The sequence below is a fragment of the Ascaphus truei genome, chromosome 14 (genome assembly GCF_040206685.1).
Source record: "Ascaphus truei isolate aAscTru1 chromosome 14, aAscTru1.hap1, whole genome shotgun sequence".
Lineage (NCBI taxonomy): Eukaryota > Metazoa > Chordata > Amphibia > Anura > Ascaphidae > Ascaphus > Ascaphus truei.
This window is the reverse complement of record NC_134496.1, coordinates 56,140,872-56,162,003: the sequence shown is the minus strand read 5'-3', so window position 1 is coordinate 56,162,003 and position 21,132 is coordinate 56,140,872. Positions and strand designations below refer to the sequence as shown.

Genomic DNA, 21,132 nt, shown 5'->3' with positions numbered 1-21,132 from the left:
GGAATTCTCTACCAAACAGTTCCATCCCATTTCCAAAAAGAACTTGAATACTACACATTGCAAGGGTTCCGAGTGATTGGACTGGCATATAAGATATTGCAGACAGAGAATCACCTTGATATGGAGACATTGGAGAGGTAAGAAAGAAAACATGTATTCTTCTGGTTCCTTGGATGTATCCAGTGTCCAATGTCATCCAACTCCATTGATGTGCAAACCTTCAGATTGCTATTTAATAAATAAACATTGTGGCTGTGTTTCTTATTTCTTATCCAAGGGAAGAAGTGGAATCTGATCTTATATTTCTTGGGTTGCTTATAATGGAAAATAAACTTAAACCTGAAACTAAGTCTGTTCTACAAGAACTCACTGCTGCTAAAATAAGGACTGTAATGATCACAGGTATGTGAGAAACTGGTTCATATTTACCCTACACAAAGTTTGCATAATGATACCTACCTTGTAGTAGTGAAACGGTTCATTTTCAGTAGGGTCTGCTCACGGACATGTGGCAGTCATTATCAATTGTTAATGGCTATTCACTTTTAAAAGTTAAACAAAACAATATCGCGATCACATCACTGCATAGACCCCATAAATAGTTACTTAATTCATATTATAGGCTAAAGCTGTTAAATTCCGGATGTAACGGTGTTTCCCCCACCCGATGGGAGATTCTGCCATTACAGCGTGTGTGGTGCATGCTACCTGTTGGTAAGCAGGAGGGCTGAGTCGTCTGTCGATGTTTCTGGAGACCCAGGACAGGCTTCTGGGTACATACCCGACATAGATCTCTAGTGGTACAGCGCCTCCAGATGTATAGAGGCGATCTCCTAAGGTAGAAAACAATTCCCTCTCCTTCCCCAGAAAGATCACACACCAGGCAGGAGGTATAATAACTGGAACGGTTTATTCTGTTCAGCCTAATGCAGTCACAGCTGACACTGACTCCTCCCCCGCCCTGCCTGCAGCCAGACACTGACTCCTCCCCCTCCCTGCCTGCAGCCATACACTGACTCCTCCCCCACCCTACCTGCAGCCAGGCACTGACTCCCCCCCTCCCTGCCTGCAGCCAGGCACTGACTCCTCCCCCACCCTGCAGTCAAACACCGACTCCTCCTCCTTCCTGCCTGCAGCCATACACTGACTCCCCCCCTCCCTGCCTGCTGCCAGACACTGACTCCTCCCCAACCCTGCCTGCAGCCAGGCACTGACTCCTCCCCCTCCCTGCAGCCAAGCACCGACTCCTCCTCCTTCCTGCCTGCAGCCATACACTGACTCCTCCCCCACCCTGCCTGCAGCCAGACACTGACTCCTCCCCCTCCCAGCCTGCAGCCAGGCACTGACTCCTCCCCCTGCCTGCAGTCAGGCACTGACTCCTCCCCCTCCCTGCCTGCAGCCATACACTGACTCCTCCCCCACCCTGCCTGCAGCCAGACACTGACTCCTCCCCCTCCCTGCCTGCAGCCATACACTGACTCCTCCCCATCCCTGCCTGCAGCCATACACTGACTCCTCCCCCACCCTGCCTGCAGCCAGACACTGACTCCTCCCCCTCCCTGCCTGCAGCCATACACTGACTCCTCCCCCTCCCTGCCTGCAGCCAGTCACTCACTCCTCCCCCACCCTGTCTGCAGCCAGACACTGACTCCTCCCCCACCATGCCTGCAGCCAGGCACTGACTCCTCCCCATCCCTGCCTGCAGCCAGACACTGACTCCTCCCCCACCCTGCCTGCAGCCAGACACTGACTCCTCCCCCACCCTGCCTGCAGCCAGGCACTGACTCCCCCCCTCCCTGCCTGCAGCCAGGCACTGACTCCTCCCCCACCCTGCCTGCAGCCAGACACTGACCCCTCCCCCTCCCTGCCTGCAGCCATACACTGACTCCTCCCCCACCCTGCCTGCAGCCAGACACTGACTCCTCCCTCACCCTGCCTGCAGCCATACACTGACTCCTCCCCCTCCCTGCCTGCAGCCAGTCACTCACTCCTCCCCCACCCTGTCTGCAGCCAGACACTGACTCCTCCCCCACCATGCCTGCAGCCAGACACTGACTCCTCCCCCTCCCTGCCTGCAGCCATACACTGACTCCTCCCCCACCCTGCCTGCAGCCAGACACTGACTCCTCCCCCTCCCCGCCTGCAGCCATACACTGACTCCTCCCCCTCCCTTCCTGCAGCCAGGCACTGACTCCTCCCCCACCCTGCCTGCAGCCAGACACTCACTCCTCCCCCTCCCTGCCTGCAGCCAGACACTCACTCCTCCCCCTCCCTGCCTGCAGCCAGGCACTGACTCCCCCCCTCCCTGCCTGCAGCCAGGCACTGACTCCTCCCCCACCCTGCCTGCAGCCAGGCACTGACTCCTCCCCCACCCTGCCTGCAGCCAGGCACTGACTCCTCCCCCACCCTGCCTGCAGCCATACACTCACTCCTCCCCCTCCCTGCCTGCAGCCAGACACTCACTCCTCCCCCTCCCTGCCTGCAGCCAGGCACTGACTCCCCCCCTCCCTGCCTGCAGCCAGGCACTGACTCCTCCCCCACCCTGCCTGCAGCCAGGCACTGACTCCTCCCCCACCCTGCCTGCAGCCAGGCACTGACTCCTCCCCCTCCCTGCCTGCAGCCAGGCACTGACTCCTCCCCCTCCCTGCCTGCAGCCAGGCACTGACTCCCCCCCTCCCTGCCTGCAGCCAGGCACTGACTCCTCCCCCACCCTGCCTGCAGCCAAGCACTGACTCCTCCCCCTCCCTGCCTGCAGCCAGACACTCACTCCTCCCCCTCCCTGCCTGCAGCCAGGCACTGACTCCTCCCCCACCCTGCCTGCAGCCAGGCACTGACTCCTCCCCCTCCCTGCCTGCAGCCAGGCACTGACTGCTCCCCCACCCTGCCTGCAGCCAGACACTGACTCCTCCCCCACCCTGCCTCCAGCCAGGCACTGACTCCTCCCCCACCCTGCCTCCAGCCAGGCACTGACTCCTCCCCCTCCCCGCCTGCAGCCAGACACTGACTCCTCCCCCACCCTGCCTGCAGCCAGACACTCACTCCTCCCACACCCTGCCTGCAGCCAGGCACTGACTCCCCCCCTCCCTGCCTGCAGCCAGACACCGACTCCTCCCCCACCCTGCCTGCAGCCAGGCACTGACTCCTCCCCCACCCTGCCTGCAGCCAGGCACTGACTCCTCCCCCACCCTGCCTGCAGCCAGGCACTGACTCCCCCCCTCCCTGCCTGCAGCCAGACACCGACTCCTCCCCCACCCTGCCTGCAGCCAGGCACTGACTCCTCCCCCACCCTGCCTGCAGCCAGGCACTGACTCCTCCCCCACCCTGCCTGCAGCCAGGCACTGACTCCTCCCCCACCCTGCCTGCAGCCAGGCACTGACTCCTCCCCCACCCTGCCTGCAGCCAGGCACTGACTCCTCCCCCACCCTGCCTGCAGCCAGGCACTGACTCCTCCCCCACCCTGCCTGCAGCCAGGCACTGACTCCCCCCCTCCCTGCCTGCAGCCAGACACTGACTCCTCCCCCTCCCTGCCTGCAGCCAGACACTCACTCCTCCCCCTCCCTGCCTGCAGCCAGACACTGACTCCTCCCCCACCCTGCCTGCAGCCAGGCACTGACTCCTCCCCCACCCTGCCTGCAGCCAGGCACTGACTCCTCCCCCACCCTGCCTGCAGCCAGGCACTGACTCCTCCCCCTCCCTGCTCTGATGCCTTAATACAGCATAAGTATATTTTCCTTTTGTTTCAAAAGAGAATTACAGTTAAACTTCAGTTATTAATAAATTATTCTAAAATCGTTATTGACACATTTACAAATCTGGAAATATTTCCTCATGTTCTGAAAAAGATTTCAATATGTTGTATAATTTCCAGCCCATGAACTCATACAGTATTTTAATTAAAAAGCGACAATGGGGGTTATTCATTAGACTTTGATAGTGCAAATTGGCACTATCACAGTCTAATGAATGACCCCCCGTGTGGTGAAACTAGTGAGTACCCCTCAAATGAACTGTAATACAATTTACAAGGTAACGTTTTTGAGCACACCATAGCATAGCATTGTCTCATGATACAATGCGTTCATCCCGGGCATGCTTCTTCTTCCAGGTGACAACCTTCAAACAGCTTGTACTGTTGGCAAAACATCTGGGATGGTTCCTGATGGCAGCAAGTTGATTCTAATAGACGCCAGTAACCCTGAAGGAGACGCGCCTGCATCAATTACTTGGCAAACCATGGAACAAAATAAAGAAAATGGGCACGTACCAATTGTATGTATTCATTCCAAAATGAGCATGCAGTTCCTCTGTAGGAGTGACACATTTCCACCTGAACATCCCCTCAGGCAGAATTCTGGGACTTTCGGAAGTTGTATCGGGCGTTTGAGCAATACTTTGGGAATAAGCATGTTGTGACACAAGAAAAAGAGCGCAAACCCAAAAAGTATATATGAAAACTGTGATAGTGAATAAACAAATAAAAATTGTATCACCATGCAGGAGAGGGCAGCTTATCTTAGGGGGTATTTCTCAACATCTCATAGGTAGGCGTCACGAAACCTCCAAGTGCAAGAACTCCACGCAATCATAGAAAAAAGAAAAATATGTACATAGTGCAAACGCGCAAACTTCAAATGGGGTGATTGAAGAAATCTTTTGAGTGCCCACTCACATGGTAGTGTTTCACTCAGCAACATCCCACTCCATCTGGGAAGAAAGGGAGAGCAGGCTGCTGGGGTGACCAGAGGTTGGGGGATGCAGGTGGTGCCCACTAATTCTATAGGGAGCTTGTCCCCTAACCACAGGAACTAAGAACCTGCAGATTAAACACTGCGGTTTTAGAGGTTGCAGCGACCTTGTGCACATACACCTGCCATTGTCTTAATTATACAATACAAAGTAATAGATATTTTACAGATAATAAAATGAAAGTTATCTTCAGTTTTAACACAATGTTTACCAAGAACATATTTAAATGTAAGAAATATTATTTTCTAGGAATCGCATGTTGATATTTATGGCAAAGATCCCCCAGCAAACACCAAAACAGACCATTTTCATTTTGCTATGAGTGGAAAATCCTACCAGGTTATCCTTCAGCATTTCTACAATTTGCTACCAAAGGTAAGTGGGGGGAAATAAAACAGATCGATCTTTATTTGAGCAGAAAGCGGTGCAGCTCCTCTAAGCATTTGATCATGTAATATCTTCTATGTGTACTGTATATTGCATTATTTCGGATATCTTCCCCCCTTTTCTCAGCCAGAGGGGTACGCTATTCCCTTGAAGTGAAGAGGTCAACCGCTGTATACCTTTAAGCCCAAATGCAAGCAGAGAAACTAACAATAATAAATAAGACTATATAATGATGCTGCTTTGTTAATGGCTTTTTACTGGCCTTTTCTAACAAAGAAAGTAATTCTGCATCAACACCAGTAAATGAAAACGAAGGCGTTATGAGTTCTGTCCTACCAGACTATTAAACTATTTATAGAGTCAGCCTCTAATTACAATGGCCTAAAATATACCAGCAATTAGTAATTAATAAAAAAAGAGGGGGATACAAAATAAAGCTTTGTTTCTGAATATGCAAGAATTAGAATACCAAAAAAAGCACATATAAAAATATAATTATTCAGCTGATGCAGAGAGAATAATCCCCGGAGAGCGCTGCAGAAACCGTCCCGGGAGAACGCCAAGTGTAAAGCCCATTATTATATTTGTATATGCAATTTTTTATATGTGATTTTTTGTATTCAATTCTTGCTTATTTGCTTCTCTGTGGTGCTCCCCACTTTTCTGTATGTTTTGGCCACGGTGATCGTGGACGGTGGAATAAGCTGCGTGGCGCAGTAACAGAAACCACGAAAACCGATGAAGTCAAATGCGCCTGTTTTTGGATTTACTTTGTTTTTGAATCCCGTGGCGTCCCAGGAAATCTACAATATAGTCTGGAAGTGAAGTTTATAAATGAAATTCATAATTCAATGTAAATAAAATCCTACCAGGAACACAAGAAAGGGTGTCTGACACATCGTCAGGGCGGTACTGGGCGGAGGCACCGTGCTTGAATGAATTATATACTGTTCTGTCTTGCAGATACTTCTCAATGGAACTATTTTTGCTAGAATGAGCCCAGGACAAAAAACGAATCTTATCGAAGAATTTCAGAAAATAGAGTAAGTTCTGAACATGACACAACACGGATTCTGTCTTTGTATCAGCAACATAACCTGTAAATAGGGCAGCAAAGCATTTATAGCGCAAAGCACGCAATACAGGCGTGCGCCCCGTCAGTGTCACAACATTGAACAGGATTAATTGGTACTATCCGTATAGTGAAAATAAAGAATGACAGGATTGCAAGACCGTATTTTTGTAACGAGTAATTTTTGTCTAACTAAAATGAAGATGTAGAGAAGTGGCAAACTTTGGGGATTTCCTTTGGTGCGATATGCTGTGATATTTTGCCCTGACACTGCCAGTGACTGCTATGGAAACTGTGTGATATTCTGCATTATAACGGGACACGTTGTATTCTATAGGGGAACAATGAAGTCTGCTACATGCGGATATAATACCCGGCCTTATGGGTGAATATAGAAAACCTGATGCTAAAATGTACATAAACGTGTGTTACTTCTTGCAGTTACTATGTGGGTATGTGTGGCGATGGAGCAAATGACTGTGGGGTGAGTAAAGTTGTATCCAATATGAGCACGTTTGCAGAAACTCTGTACCTAGCAGGGCCATTGTGACCCTATTTGGATCCATGTCGATTTTCCATAACCTGGTCAGACTCATTCTGAATGATGTTTTTTTCATTAACATGTTCTAAATATATTCTTTTGACAGTAACCCATGAATATCCAATACTTCCCCTGAATGCTTCAAATAGGATATTATTCATATCTCATGCGTCCGGCAGTTTGGCTCCCATGACTTTGTTGGTTTTATCCAATAAATTGGCTTTTTAGTCCTAGTAAGGACAGGACTTGGGCCAATATTTACTAAGCAGTGCTATGCCGTGAGACACCTTACATCCTTCCTACTTGAATGGACCATAAGGTGTCTTACAGCACAGGAAGGTGCCTTGTGCATTAGCACCTCTTAGTAAATCTGAACATTGATGGCTGACAATACATGCTAACTCCGAAGCACCAATGGAGCTTAAATGAAAAGCTTTTAACATCAGAGCATGTCACTGGCAGTTATAAATGGAAAGAGGGTTTTTTATTTGAAGGTAAGAAGTTAAGAGAAATATAGCAGAATGAAATACTGTAATAAAATGCTGTAACCAAATACTTTATAATGGAGTATAACATCATGGATATATGCATTGCAGGCTCTGAAAATGGCGCATGTGGGTATCTCTTTGTCGGAATTAGAAGCATCCGTGGCTTCTCCTTTCACGTCCAAAACGCCAAACATTGAGTGTGTGCCAAAGCTAATCAAGTGAGTTCTTCCAAGTCATACTGTAGGAAATATCCATGGCAGGATGTAAGAAACTGGTCCCAAGAACAAATATATAAGAACATTACTTATACCGTCTGTGTAAAAAACAAATACAGTATATGACCGTAACTACCGTGTAGAAGTTACATTGTGGTAATTCAATATTTTGTCCATCCTTCGGCTGGGGCCATGGTACCGCAGACTGCGCAGACGCGTCAGCACGCTGAGCGAACAGACTGCCTTAAGGCAGTGTTCGCGTCCATGTGGCGTGCGGGCGCGTGCACGGGGATGCGGGAGGGGGCGCGTGTTGCGCAAGAAATCAGTTGAAACTGATTTCTTGGCGTGACAGGCCGGTCACATGAGCGGTTCTCCCAATGAGGGCAAACCAGCTCCATGACGCCATTGGCACGCCCCCAGAGCACGCCCTCCACGGCCCGTCGACCATGCCCAGGGAAAGCACACGCTTTCCGACAGCCTCCACGCGGGCGAAGGGACCATGGCCCGGGCCTTATACTGATCATCGTATAACACGCACGGTATCAGTCCCTTAAATATCCTATATAGAGATATTAAAATTTGACCCACACATTTTTTGCAGAGTTTTTTATACAATATTTGATTCAGAGACATATATGCGCATATGAAGATGTTGCTAAAAAATGAAAGCGTACAGTGTGTCTGTAATTCTGCCACCAGTCACACATTCATTTCAATCAGAAGGCCCAGGCCGTGAAATACGAGATGTGGAGACAGAGACTATTCTTAGAGTCCCAAGTACTATATACAGTACTATATACAGTACGCTCTTTATGCTCTTTATTTTTTGAGTGTTTTTTTTGTGTTATTGATCTAATAAATTATTTTATTTTGCATTACATGTCTGAGTGCTTTCAATGAGGGTTCTTTTTTCTTTTTGTGTTTACATATTCCGTGTATCCCTCTCGCACTGCCAGCAGAGGTCTCCTGTTATTCACAGGAACACTCTGTTTTGGTTTTGACTGTATTTATTTATATTGGTTGCTTGATGCAGTATTCTTTTGTGTGTTATATATATATATATATATAATCACATGGGACTCTAAATAAGAATAGCTCCGTCTCTCTTCACAGTGGATTGGGATGTTGCATATCTCCAATCCCATATGCAAACTCCCAATGGATTATCTGTCAGATTATTTCGCTCGAATGATGACAATCAGCAGAAACAATTCATAGTCACTAAAATACTGTACAAGAATCAGTCCAAACTGTCCAAACTCAGAATAACGTCACCTAGATCAGGAACAGACGTCATTTACCTTGAGGTAATCACATCCCAAGGGCAGTACAAAGGACTCGGGCCATCCCTTTAGGTTGGAGGAAAGGAGATTTCACCAGCAACAAATGAAAGGGTTCTTTACAATAAGAGCAGTTTCAATGTGGAATTCATTACCCATGGAGACTGTAATGGCAGATACAATAGATATCTTCAAATAAAGGTTGGACATCTTTTTAGAAAGGAAAGGTATACAGGGATATACCAAATAAGTAAACATGGGAAGGATGTTGATCCAGGGAATAATCCGATTGCCAATTCTTGGAGTCGGGAAGGAATTTATTTTCCCCTTATGAGATATCATTGGAAGATATGTCACTGGGGGTTCTGTTTCCCTTCCTCTGGATCAATATACTGTTAGTAGGGATATAGGATAAAGTATCTGTCGTCTAAATTTAGCATAGGTTGAACTTGATGGACGTACGTCTTTTTTTCAACCTCATCTACTATTTAACTATGTAACACACCATTTATGGGCTACTTGTATGCAAAATATCTCATTAGCACAGGCCCAGTCAGGTAATTGGAGCATAATGTGTGTTATCTGCCAATAACACATGATAATACGTATGTCTTGGTATTACTCTGATCCAAAAAGGAGATGGATATAACGCTGTTGGTAACTCCTGCCTACCTGGCGTTACACCCACCCAGATCCTATGAAACCCCAATTTCAGGTCTGAGAGTGAATAACGTCAAGTTTTGTATGACCTAACTAATGTAATGCCTCATTTGCATATAATTATCACTAACGGCCTTTATACTTAACCCAATGCTTTGTATGGCAGAAAACGTTACTTAACATTAATTACCTTGAAGAACGGAGCTCTGTCACACTGGGTCTTGGTCATTAATGGGATTCTTTTTTAAATTAAAGTCATGTTTTATTATCTTTTCTACAAGTTTTCATTCCGTTTTGTCTCTTTGCAGGGAAGGAAGAAATTCTCTCGTCACTTCATTCTGTATGTTTAAATATGTGGCGATGTATGCCATGATCGAACTAATATGTTTGCTGCTTCTGTTTTGGGTATGAATAACATATGTTCTGCATTGTAAAGGGGAGACACACACACACACACACTTTTCATTTCACGTCTACCACCATTTCTGGGAGGCTGTTCCATGTATTTAATACCCTTTCAGTATTTTCTAATTTATCCCGCCTCTAACACTATTCAGTTTCAAAATGTGTCCAAAATGTATAGTAACTGTAAAGCAGTGCTCTTCCAACGCGTTTCCTAGGGGGGAGCGGGCCGGAGAATGATAGTAACTGTAAAGCAGGGCTATTCCAACGCGTTTCCTAGGGGGGAGCGGACCGGAGAATGTATAGTAATGGTAAAGCAGGGCTCTTCCAACGCGTTTCCTAGGGGGGATCGGACCGGAGAATGATAGTAACGGTAAATCAGGGCTCTTCCATCTCGTTTCCTTGGGGGGGACGGAATGGAGAATGATAGTAACGGTAAAGCAGGGCTCTTCCAACTCGTTTCCTAGGGGGGAGCGGAAAGGAGAATGATAGTAACGGTAAAGCAGGGCTATTCCAACTCGTTTCCTAGGGAGAAGCGGAACGGAGAATGATAGTAACGGTAAAGCAGGGCTCTTCCAACTCGTTTCCTAGGGGGGAGCGGACAGAAGAATGTATAGTAACGGTAAAGCAGGGCTCTTCGAACGCGTTTCCTAGGGGGCAGCTGACCAGAGAATGATAGTAATGATAAAGCTGGGCTCTTCCAACTCGTTTTCTAGGGGGGAGCGGAACGGAGAATGATAGTAACTGTAAAGCAGGGCTCTTCCAACGCGTTTCCTACGGGGGACCGGACCAGACCAGAGAATGATAGTAATGGTAAAGCTGAGCTCTTCCAATTCGTTTCCTAGGGGGGACCGGACCAGAGAATGATAGTAATGGTAAAGCTGGGCTCTTCCAATTCGTTTCCATGGGGGGGGAGCGGACCGGAGAATGATAGTAATGGTAAAGCAGGGCTCTTCCAACTCGTTTCCTAGGGGGGAGCGGAACGGAGAATGATAGTAACTGTAAAGCAGGGCTATTCCAACGCGTTTCCTAGGGGGGAGCGGACCAGAGAATGATAGTAACGGTAAAGCAGGGCTCTTCCAACTCGTTTCCTAGGGGGGGAGCGGACCGGAGAATGATAGTAACTGTAAAGCAGGGCTATTCCAACGCGTTTCCTAGGGGGGAGCTGACCAGAGAATGATAGTAACGGTAAAGCTGGGCTCTTCCAACTCGTTTCCTTGGGGGGAGCGGGCCGGAGAATGATAACTGTAAAGCAGGGCTCTTCCAACGCATTTCCTAGGGGGAGCGGAACAGAGAATGATAGTAACTGTAAAGCAGGGCTCTTCCAACTGGTTTCCTAGTGGGGAGCGAACCGGAGAATGATAGTAACGGTAAAGCAGGGCTCTTCCAACGCGTTTCCTAGGGGGGTGCGGACCGGAGAATGATTATAGCTGGGAGTGCTGCTCAGTCATATAATTTCTATCGATCGCTCTGTGTTACCAGGGAAAGTGTCTGTCACTGGTGGGGAGGCATGGGGAGGGGCACAGTGAGAGGTATTGGGAGGGGCACAGTGGGAGGCATGGTGAGGGGTGCAGTGGGAGGCATGGCGCAGTGGGAGGCACGGCGAGGGGTGCAGTGGGAGGCATGGGGCAGGGCACAATGGGAGGCACGGCGAGGAGTGCAGTGGGAGACATGGGGCAGGGCGCAGCGGGAGGCACGGCGAGGGGTGCAGTGGGAGGCATGGGGAAGGGTGCAGTGGGCTGCACAGCTCCTCTACTCTGCTAAAGAATAGTTACAATCAATAAGATAGGAGCAGGGAAGGTTAATGCAACACCAGGGCAGGAAGTAGATGATCACAGGGGCAGATAGGAGCCTCAATTCATTGCTTCTTGCGCATTGCTTTTGGGGATGAAGAGGGGGGCAGAAAGTGTTAGCGTTCTGGGGTCCGCCAATTTAAGAGTCCAGCTCTAGAAAATACTACAATTTTCTAGCGTATTATAGAGCTACTAATGAACACATTGCTGTGCATAAAAAACAATGCAGGAATTATGCAGAATATTACGTCACATCAGTGATTCACATTCCCTATCATCTCTTGGTGCAGTAAAACACATCTGTGGGACTCCAATGCCTTATATAATAGGCCTCTTCTCATCCCAAACACTGCCCATTTTTATAAGGCATTTATAACCCATTATTAAGTGATACATCACATACCGTCCTAGCATTGCAAGGGTTAATCCAATGGTAATTTTTATACAGTAAAATAGCTGTTGTAGTAACTTTTCTTTCTTTTTTCCCCATCAGAAACAAAAAATTCTTGGAAATCGTCATTATCTTTTGCAAGATGTGGCTATCACCATCACAGTGTCACTGACCAGTAAGTCTTCTTCTAGCATCAACTTTTCTTGATGAACAAGGATTGTGCCGGTAACTGTCATGCAAACACTATGTGAGTCTTGGGGGTTCAGGTTTTTGTGGTACACTGTCCATTTCTAGAAGAGCACATTGTTTCTGCATACCATCAAGTGAAATGTGTCCTATTGTGTCTGCTAGCAGTAACATTAAACATACGAAATGTGTTAATCTATTTTCTTACATTTAATGCCAGTAAAATAAATTTATACGTTTATACCAGATCAATTCTATCTGATTTTAAGGCCTGAATTTACCTGGCTCGGAGAACTGAGAACCTGATGAGAGCTAAAATGTGCCCAAAATTGCCACTAGAGCTCTAAGCGAAATTGTAAGATTAGGACGATCGCCTCTTGATTACTGTAGCTATGAAATTCTGGGGAGGGATTCCTAAGATTTGAGGTGTAACCAGGATAAATCCCAGGAACGTTAGATAATGAGAGTCTCAAAATGGTCTTCTCCATATTTATTTTGAAACCTATGGTGGTGAGAAGCCCAATGTCTAATCTCTGTCTATCTCTAGACCAGTGCTTTTCAACCATGGTTCCTATGACACCTTGGGTTCCCCGGGCATCCCTAAAGGGTTCCCTGTAATTTTGTGGTCATTTGAAAATAGTATGAAATACAGAAGAAGTCACAATGCATCTGATCTCAGACGCGCTATTAGAGAGGGTTAGGGTTCCTTACAATGCATCTGATCTCAGACGCGCTATTAGAGAGGGTTGGGGTTCCTTACAATGCATCTGATCTCAGGCGCGCTATTAGAAAGGGTTGGAGTTCCTTACAATGCATCTGATCTCAGGCGCGCTATTAGAAAGGGTTGGAGTTCCTTACAATGCATCTGATCTCAGGCGCGCTATTAGAGAGGGTTCAAGTTCCTTACAATGCATCTGATCTCAGGTGCGCTATTAGAAAGGGTTGGGGTTCCTTACAATGCATCTGATCTCAGACGCGCTATTAGAGAGGGTTCGGGGTTCCTCAGAATTTCACTTAGGGTTCCTAAACTAAAAAAAGGTTGGAAACCACTGCTCTAGACCATGTAGGACTGTGTAACAGTAATAGATTTTCCATGTAAATTAGACATGGTAATCTAGATTTATCCTGATAAAAAAAATCAGGGCCAAAAATGGGAGAGATTTTGAAATTAGGGAACTTTACATATACAGTAAGCAGCATGGATAAACAAATAGTTAAAGTAGTTGAACATTTGTCTAAAAATGGGCTCAACAAATAGCTCGAATCGAAGCCAACAAGATCCACAAAACTCAGTAAATCCGGGCTTATTATGTTACCTAAATCGGATGTTATTTTGCCATCGAAAGAGAGAATTTTAGTAGGGTACCCATTGACTTATATAACTCCCGAAAACTTCTCTATACACCACATGAGGCGATACATAGCCATTTGATTTGGCTCTTCGGTGCTCTGTCACTGGAAGAGAAAATGTGAGACTCCTCCATCGACTTCAAATGCGCTACCGACTCATCATTAGCCATTCGGGGCTCTGACCTTCCTAAGGCTTGGGGGAGCAAACAGGGGTGTCCTAACCAGTCCCCTTATTAGTGTTGCAATGTGGTATTTTGTTAATGGATGAAACCCGCAAAAGGGGAAAAAACATGTTTGAACCCCTTAGCAGGTACTCTCATATAAGATTTGGGTGTCTTTTAAAAAAGGCATGAGGTTGCCCTTCAACCTAAGCGTGTCCGAGGATGAATCTGAGGAGCAAGAATCAAGGAAATTCATCCCGATAAATTCCTATCCTCTGAAGAAAAGGAGCGCATTCTGTTACTCTTCCTTTTATTTCGTGTTAAACTTGGAAAACATGGAGGGATCACTGGCGGATCACTGGCGGATCACTAGCGGATCACTGGCGGATCACTGGCAGTAAACGGAATCTGTGGCAGTAACTGTGTCCACCATGTTTTCAAACTTAAATTAAATCTGCTTGAGTCCGGCGCGTGGTTTTACCGGCGGGTAGAAATGTTCCATATTGGTGATTTCCTCATATAACCACTCTCCAAATCATTTATTAATAAGAGGAGCAGAATACAGTAGGTGCAAACTGATACAATCATGTATCTCCTTTTGTATCAGATTGCCAATTATGTTTTAATAGGTAAATACCATATTGGCCCGAGTATAGTGCTATGTTCTTTCCTTAAAAATGTCCTTTCCTAAAACTGCACTCGTATTATATGCGCAGCCTGACACCTTTTATTTTTTTATGTAGAACAACTTAAAAACGTTAGGGTCGTATTATCTGCGAGGCCGCGCTATATTCGGACCAATACGATATTAAAGGGGATGAGCACATTTCTATCACCTCTGTCATAGGAATGGCAGAAGCGTGACATTATTTCCACATGTAACCGTCTATCATTCCATGAGCCATGACAAAAATGTATTTGCCGTGGCTCAGCGAACGTGGAATAGTAACGTCCATTGCTGGCTGTTCTCTGGCTGCGGTTTGCTGCTGGACCACAGTAAGGCTCCGATTATACCGGCTCCGGCTGGGCGTGCGCGTGATCTGGTGAAGTCACCGCTGCGATCCGGCCGAGCGGCACGTGAACTGCAGGCAGGAGGTAAGCAGAGGAGAAAGGGAGGCGTGGTGGAGGCGTGGCCATGAGCGGTTCACCCTCATTGGCTGAACCGCTCCATGACGCGGCCGTCACCTGCAGAGAACAAAATCGCACGTCTGTTCTCCTGTCTGCCGCTCTGTAGTTCCTGTCTGCGTGCGCGTCACGCGAGGTATGTTAGCTTTCATTGGATTGCTGCAATTTGTTTTTGAGCCACACGGCAACACCGCCGGCCACTTTAGGTATAATCACGGCCTAACCACGGTCAGAAGGCAATTACATTCTGGCTACATACAGTATGTCCAAATGTTTATGCTTTTAGTCCCATGTAAAGCTGCTGCTACAGTTACATCAGCAGAGTTTGATTGAACCATATGGCTCTGGGTCATTCATAGCTTGTTACCAGATAAGTCACGTGGCATAAAGCTCTAAAGTGTAAATTAAGCATATTACAGGCATACTCATAATTAAGCATATTACAGTTTAAGGACACCCAGTTTAAGTTATTTATATTTGTTATTTATATGAGTACAACATGTATCACTACTGTGAAGCGCTATGTACATTTATGGGGCTATATAAATAAAGACATACAATACAATACAACACAAGTACACTCGCGAGTAAGGACATATCGCTCAATAGGCAAACGGCAGCTCACGCATGCGCCTGTCAGCACGTCCTGAACAGCAATACCGGCTCCCTACCTGTACCGAAGCTGTGCGCAAGCGGGGAGACTATAGAGCCTGTTACACATGTGTTATTTACATCAGTTATGCACATATAGGACGATTGCAGTACAGCACATGCATCGATAAGTGGGGAAAAGGCAGTGCTTCACTTTAAGTACATTTTCGCTTTACATACATGCTCCGGTCCAATTGCGTACGTTAACTGTACAGCTGAAGGAACCAGCAAAACTTTGCTTTATAGTGAATTTGGGGGATTCCAAAGAATTCTTGTTGTTTGGGTAATGTGACTATATCAGTACAGTAATAGGCTGACACCAAATGTTGCACAGCTTTTAATGAAATGTATGTTCTTATATTTTTTTTAGTGAGTTTAACTGGACCAGCTCCGAAGCTGGCACCGTACAGACCCTCGGGACAGCTTATCTCGCCTCCTTTGTTACTGTCGATGGTTTTAAATTTTATTTTCAGCCTGATTGTGCAGACAACTGGCTTTGTTCTGGTGCAGCAGCAGCCTTGGTACAACGAATCCGATGTATTTGGGTAAGAATGACCCATTTATGAACAGAGGAAATCCATTCAAACTCACTGGTGACATCCTTGTAACATTTCCAGTGGATTTAAGCAAGTTGCACTCACTTGAGTTCATTGTAGTGGTTACAGCATTATATTGTTGGGGTCAGGATAATCTGACAGTATCTCTTGTTAAGATGTAGTTTGTGCTATTGGTCACTACAATCCATAGCACAGTTTATTTCACAATATCATAGATTTTTCATGGTATTCATTGATAACGCAATATATTATGATCAATCTATATTTGCTATTACACTATAACAATTCATCAAAAGATATCTTTATATATATATATAGGCACTGTACCGTGTATCTGTGTTAATGGACGTAGCACTGAGCTCTGTCTGTGTTTCATGTTCTGTCTCTGGTTTTAAATATATATTGCCATGCTCAGTAGCACTCCTCTTTGACACCTATACGCATATATATATATAGTGGTTATTTTGGGGGTTCAATATGAGCTTATTGGGGTTCTGTATGTTGTACTATAACAATTCATCCTTACAGAAATATTATGCTTGTTTCTTTTCTCTTTCCAGGGCGTGTCTCCCGCTAAATCACAGCACAACCAATGACACCTTAAAACTTGAACCCCAGATGAATCAAAACTTTTTAACCACCACGATGTGGGCCATAAGTGGAATAAACCTCATTATAGTAGAATTTGTGTTCTCCAAGGGAAGGCCTTTTAGACAACCAATATATACCAATTGTAAGTATGCACCAGAATCTTTCATATGTAACAAACAGGAGGAGGACTATTTAAGCTGGTAGTTCTGATTGGCCGGCATAGCCGACCAATCAGATCAACAGGTAACTCACTGGTCCTAAGGACGCAGTGAGAAAAAAATACTAGTCTAACAAAAATAAAACATGAACCTTTATTTAGTGCAACAGTAAATTAAAATAATGTGCGTAACCCTAACCCTTATTAAAATAAGGTGGGCAGGGCTCTCCAGTCTGCAATACCCCCTCGATGAAGGTGCGTGAGTCGGGGTGGACGGTATCTTCAAACAGGAGGAGGAGGAGTGCTAGACAGATGTGCAAAGCTCTGCCCCAAGTGTGCGAACCATGAAAAAGTGGCCCTTTTTTTTGCAGGGAAAATGTGCAAATCAGTCAGAATGGAGTCATAACACTGTAAAATTCACCAAACATTTCAATTAATTATGCTAAATACCACCCACGAGTCTGAAATATGGGCTTTTGTGCAGGAGAAAATGCTTGGTGAATCACTTGCGATTTGTGACTGCGATTCATTGGAGAAAAAGCTGTCTGTGAGTAGGGTTACTGGCTCTGTACTTCTTAAACCCAGGCTGTGCTGAAAAGCTGTGTAATACCGCAGGCATAAGCTTATAGGGGCCCATGTTAAAATGGATGAGAAGTAAAAGGTGACACTGTGTGTCATTACCCAGAATCCCTTTGGACACTGCAAGCATTGTAAGCTAAGAGATAATGGGGAAGGGCGGGTATACAGACGCGCGTGAGCTGTGAAGGGGCTGACAAGTGACATTTTTATTTACTTAGAGACACAGGAAATTGATGATGGAAAAATGTAAATTCTGAGAAACATTTAGACCTTAAAAGTCTTGTGAACTGGTTCCCCAATAATCAATGTTGGTTAAAAAAAGTTTGTAAATGCATTTGCGAATGTTTCACCACATCTAGTTCTAAAGCCACGTGCAAATAAAATGCCAACTTAAATCACCAACCGCAGGAAAGGTCTTGTAACTAACGTCTTGGTAATTCTTCTGTACAAACGGAATTCCGGGTCATTTCTTATTGGACTGGCATTGTGTATAACAACCAAAATGCACCGGCCCAGGCATTCTGCAGCATTAAAACTGAAGCCCCTTAAACACCAATAATTCCTTATTTCATTAACCATCACAGTGAGAGAAAGACCTCAGAGTAAAAAGGGAAATACTTCAAAAGCTTCAGAAATGGCACGAGACATTGTTGATCTGCGCAAACCGTTGGATATACTTCTGAACGGACCCGTCACTTTTTGAATTAAGAAAAATACTCTGCTTTGCACCGAGGCCTGCAGTAAAGAAATTGTGTTTTTGTTTTTCACTAACCTAATAATTATGTTTTATTCATAGACTTGTTTTCATTTCTGATAATTGCACAGCTGGCAGCCTACTTATTTATATTTTTCGCTGATATTGAAGCAGTATACTATGCTATAGAGGTAGGTACTGCATATAATGAACTTATCTGCATGCAACACAATGCTCTTAGTCCTAAATGCACAGAAATGGGTTAAATCAGGGTACACCCAAAACTGGAATTGACGTTCTGTTCCCTGGTTTAAAGCCATATGTACAAATAATGAGAAGTTACTAGGTTATTGGCAGTAGGGCTAGATTGTAATGTCGCATTATTTCTGGATATCGCTATGTGACCTTGACGTTACTCTACATGATGATAAAAGATCATCTAATTAACTTTTATACATTTTGTAATTTATCAGCCTCCCATTGTATTTATTTGTTAATACAAATACTATTAAAAAATAAATACAAAAACACTATAATCGCTCTCTATAACGAGATAATACTCCGTTGCCATTCTGCACAAATAAAGGTACATTTTCAATCTTTATTGAATTACCCCTAAGGTTTGATAGAAGAAATCATGTTCTTTGTTGTTTTTTTCTTCATAAACTGCAGCCCCATCCTCAGTGTTCTCTTTCCGCTAACGAGCCATGTTATGTGAGGGAGTGGCCCTTTTATATTTGGTTAGAATTGAGCAATGCGATTGTTGACTTTAAAATGTGGTTAAATCATCCAATTAGTTACATCAAGCAACCCATCATATGGGTTGGTTTAACCACCAGATAGTTATGTGAGGGTGACAGGCCCTATATAAGGACCACTCACTCTCATTATATGGCTAGCTTTTGGAGGAGAGAGGATGCTGAGGATGGGGCTGCAGTGAAACAAGATGAAGAAGAAAATAACTTCTTTAAACAATGCTCTTCAGTTAGTTTCCGAAGGGGCCAGATCAGAACATTTAGGAGTAGATGGATCACAATCTTAGTGTAATGTAATTTTAGATACATTTACTGACTTGAAAATTATATTTCAACATCTTGCAAGCATTGATAACACCTGTACTGTATATATTTATATTACCTTAACTTACAAGTGACTTTCTGTGTGAAAAACTGCACTTTGCTGCCTAAGCCACGTATGAAATTAGCACGAGCAGAGTCCAAGGGTCACATCGAGACTGGTCCGTCAGTAGACAAGTTCTGTGTCAGGCTGCGCTTATAGTGCTGGCGAGGACGACGGTGACATCAGGCTGCGCTTATAGTGCTGGCGAGGGCGATGGTGACATCAGACTGCACTTATAGTGCTGGCGAGGGCGATGGTGACATCAGGCTGCGCTTATAGTGCTGGCGAGGGCAATGGTGACATCAGGCTGCGCTTATAGTGCTGGCGAGGGAGACGGTGACATCAGACTGCGCTTATAGTGCTGGCGAGGGCGATGGTGACATCAGGCTGCGCTTATAGTGCTGGCGAGGGCGATGGTGACATCAGGCTGCGCTTATAGTGCTGGCGAGGGCGACGGTGACATCAGGCTGCACTTATAGTGCTGGCGAGGGAGACGGTGACATCAGGCTGCGCTTATAGTGCTGGCGAGGGCGACGGTGACATCAGGCTGCGCTTATAGTGCTGGCGAGGGCGACGGTGACAGGCTGCGCTTATAGTGCTGGCGAGGGCGACGGTGACATCAGGCTGCGCTTATAGTGCTGGCGAGGGCGATGGTGACATCAGGCTGCGCTTATAGTGCTGGCGAGGGCGACGGTGACATCAGACTGCGCTTATAGTACTGGCGAGGGCGACGGTGACATCAGGCTACGCTTATAGTGCTGGCGAGGGCGACGGTGACATCAGGCTGCACTTATAGTGCTGGCGAGGGCGACGGTGACATCAGGCTGCGCTTATAGTGCTGGCGAGGGCGACGGTGACATCAGGCTGCACTTATAGTGCTGGCGAGGGCGACGGTGACATCAGACTGCGCTTATAGTACTGGCGAGGGCGACGGTGACATCAGGCTACGCTTATAGTGCTGGCGAGGGCGACGGTGACATCAGGCTGCGCTTATAGTGCTGGCGAGGGCGACGGTGACATCAGGCTACGCTTATAGTGCTGGCGAGGGCGACGGTGACATCAGGCTGCGCTTATAGTGCTGGCGAGGGCGACGGTGACATCAGGCTGCACTTATAGTGCTGGCGAGGGCGACGGTGACAGGCTGCGCTTATAGTGCTGGCGAGGGCGACGGTGACATCAGGCTGCGCTTATAGTGCTGGCGAGGGCGACGGTGACATCAGGCTGCGCTTATAGTGCTGGTGAGGGCGACGGTGACATCAGGCTGCGCTTATAGTGCTGGCGAGGGCGACGGTGACATCAGGCTGCGCTTATAGTGCTGGCGAGGACGATGGTGACATCAGGCTGCGCTTATAGTGCTGGCGAGGGCGACGGTGACATCAGGCTGCGCTTATAGTGCTGGCGAGGGCGACGGTGACATCAGACTGCGCTTATAGTGCTGGCGAGGGCGACGGTGACATCAGACTGCACTTATAGTGCTGGCGAGGGCGACGGTGACATCAGGCTGCGCTTATAGTGCTGGCGAGGGCGACGGTGACATCAGGCTGCGCTTATAGTGCTGGCGAGGGCGACGGTGACATCAGGCTGCGCTTATAGTGCTGGCGAGGACGACGGTGACATCAGGCTGCGCTTATAGTGCTGGCGAGGGCGACGGTGACATCAGGCTGCGCGTATAGTGCTGGCGAGGGCGATGGTGACATCAGGCTGCGCTTATAGTGCTGGCGAGGGCGACGGTGACATCAGGCTGCGCTTATAGTGCTGGCGAGGGCGACGGTGACATCAGGCTGCGCTTATAGTGCTGGCGAGGGCGACGGTGACATCAGGCTGCGCTTATAGTGCTGGCGAGGACGACGGTGACATCAGGCTGCGCTTATAGTGCTGGCGAGGGCGACGGTGACATCAGGCTGCGCTTATAGTGCTGGCGAGGGCGACGGTGACAGGCTGCGCTTATAGTGCTGGCGAGGGCGACGGTGACATCAGGCTGCGCTTA

The 21,132-nt window shown here is 46.8% G+C and overlaps 1 protein-coding gene across 3 annotated transcripts in view; it reads left to right on the top strand.

Moving 5' to 3' along the window:
* LOC142466196 (putative cation-transporting ATPase 13A5) overlaps window positions 1–21,132 on the top strand; it is a 74,094-nt gene that overhangs the window by 49,587 nt on the left and 3,375 nt on the right. For 2 of the 3 annotated variants that reach the window (XM_075571066.1, XM_075571069.1), the window contains 12 exons: window positions 20–137; window positions 278–402; window positions 4,106–4,269; window positions 4,996–5,121; window positions 6,097–6,176; window positions 6,647–6,689; window positions 7,343–7,452; window positions 9,698–9,794; window positions 12,078–12,150; window positions 15,819–15,993; window positions 16,566–16,738; window positions 18,129–18,217. In XM_075571066.1, coding sequence (XP_075427181.1) covers window positions 20–137; window positions 278–402; window positions 4,106–4,269; window positions 4,996–5,121; window positions 6,097–6,176; window positions 6,647–6,689; window positions 7,343–7,452; window positions 9,698–9,794; window positions 12,078–12,150; window positions 15,819–15,993; window positions 16,566–16,738; window positions 18,129–18,217 — 1,373 coding nt within the window. The remainder of the gene's footprint in view (window positions 1–19; window positions 138–277; window positions 403–4,105; window positions 4,270–4,995; window positions 5,122–6,096; window positions 6,177–6,646; window positions 6,690–7,342; window positions 7,453–9,697; window positions 9,795–12,077; window positions 12,151–15,818; window positions 15,994–16,565; window positions 16,739–18,128; window positions 18,218–21,132) is intronic. The other variant, XM_075571067.1, reaches the window with a different exon arrangement.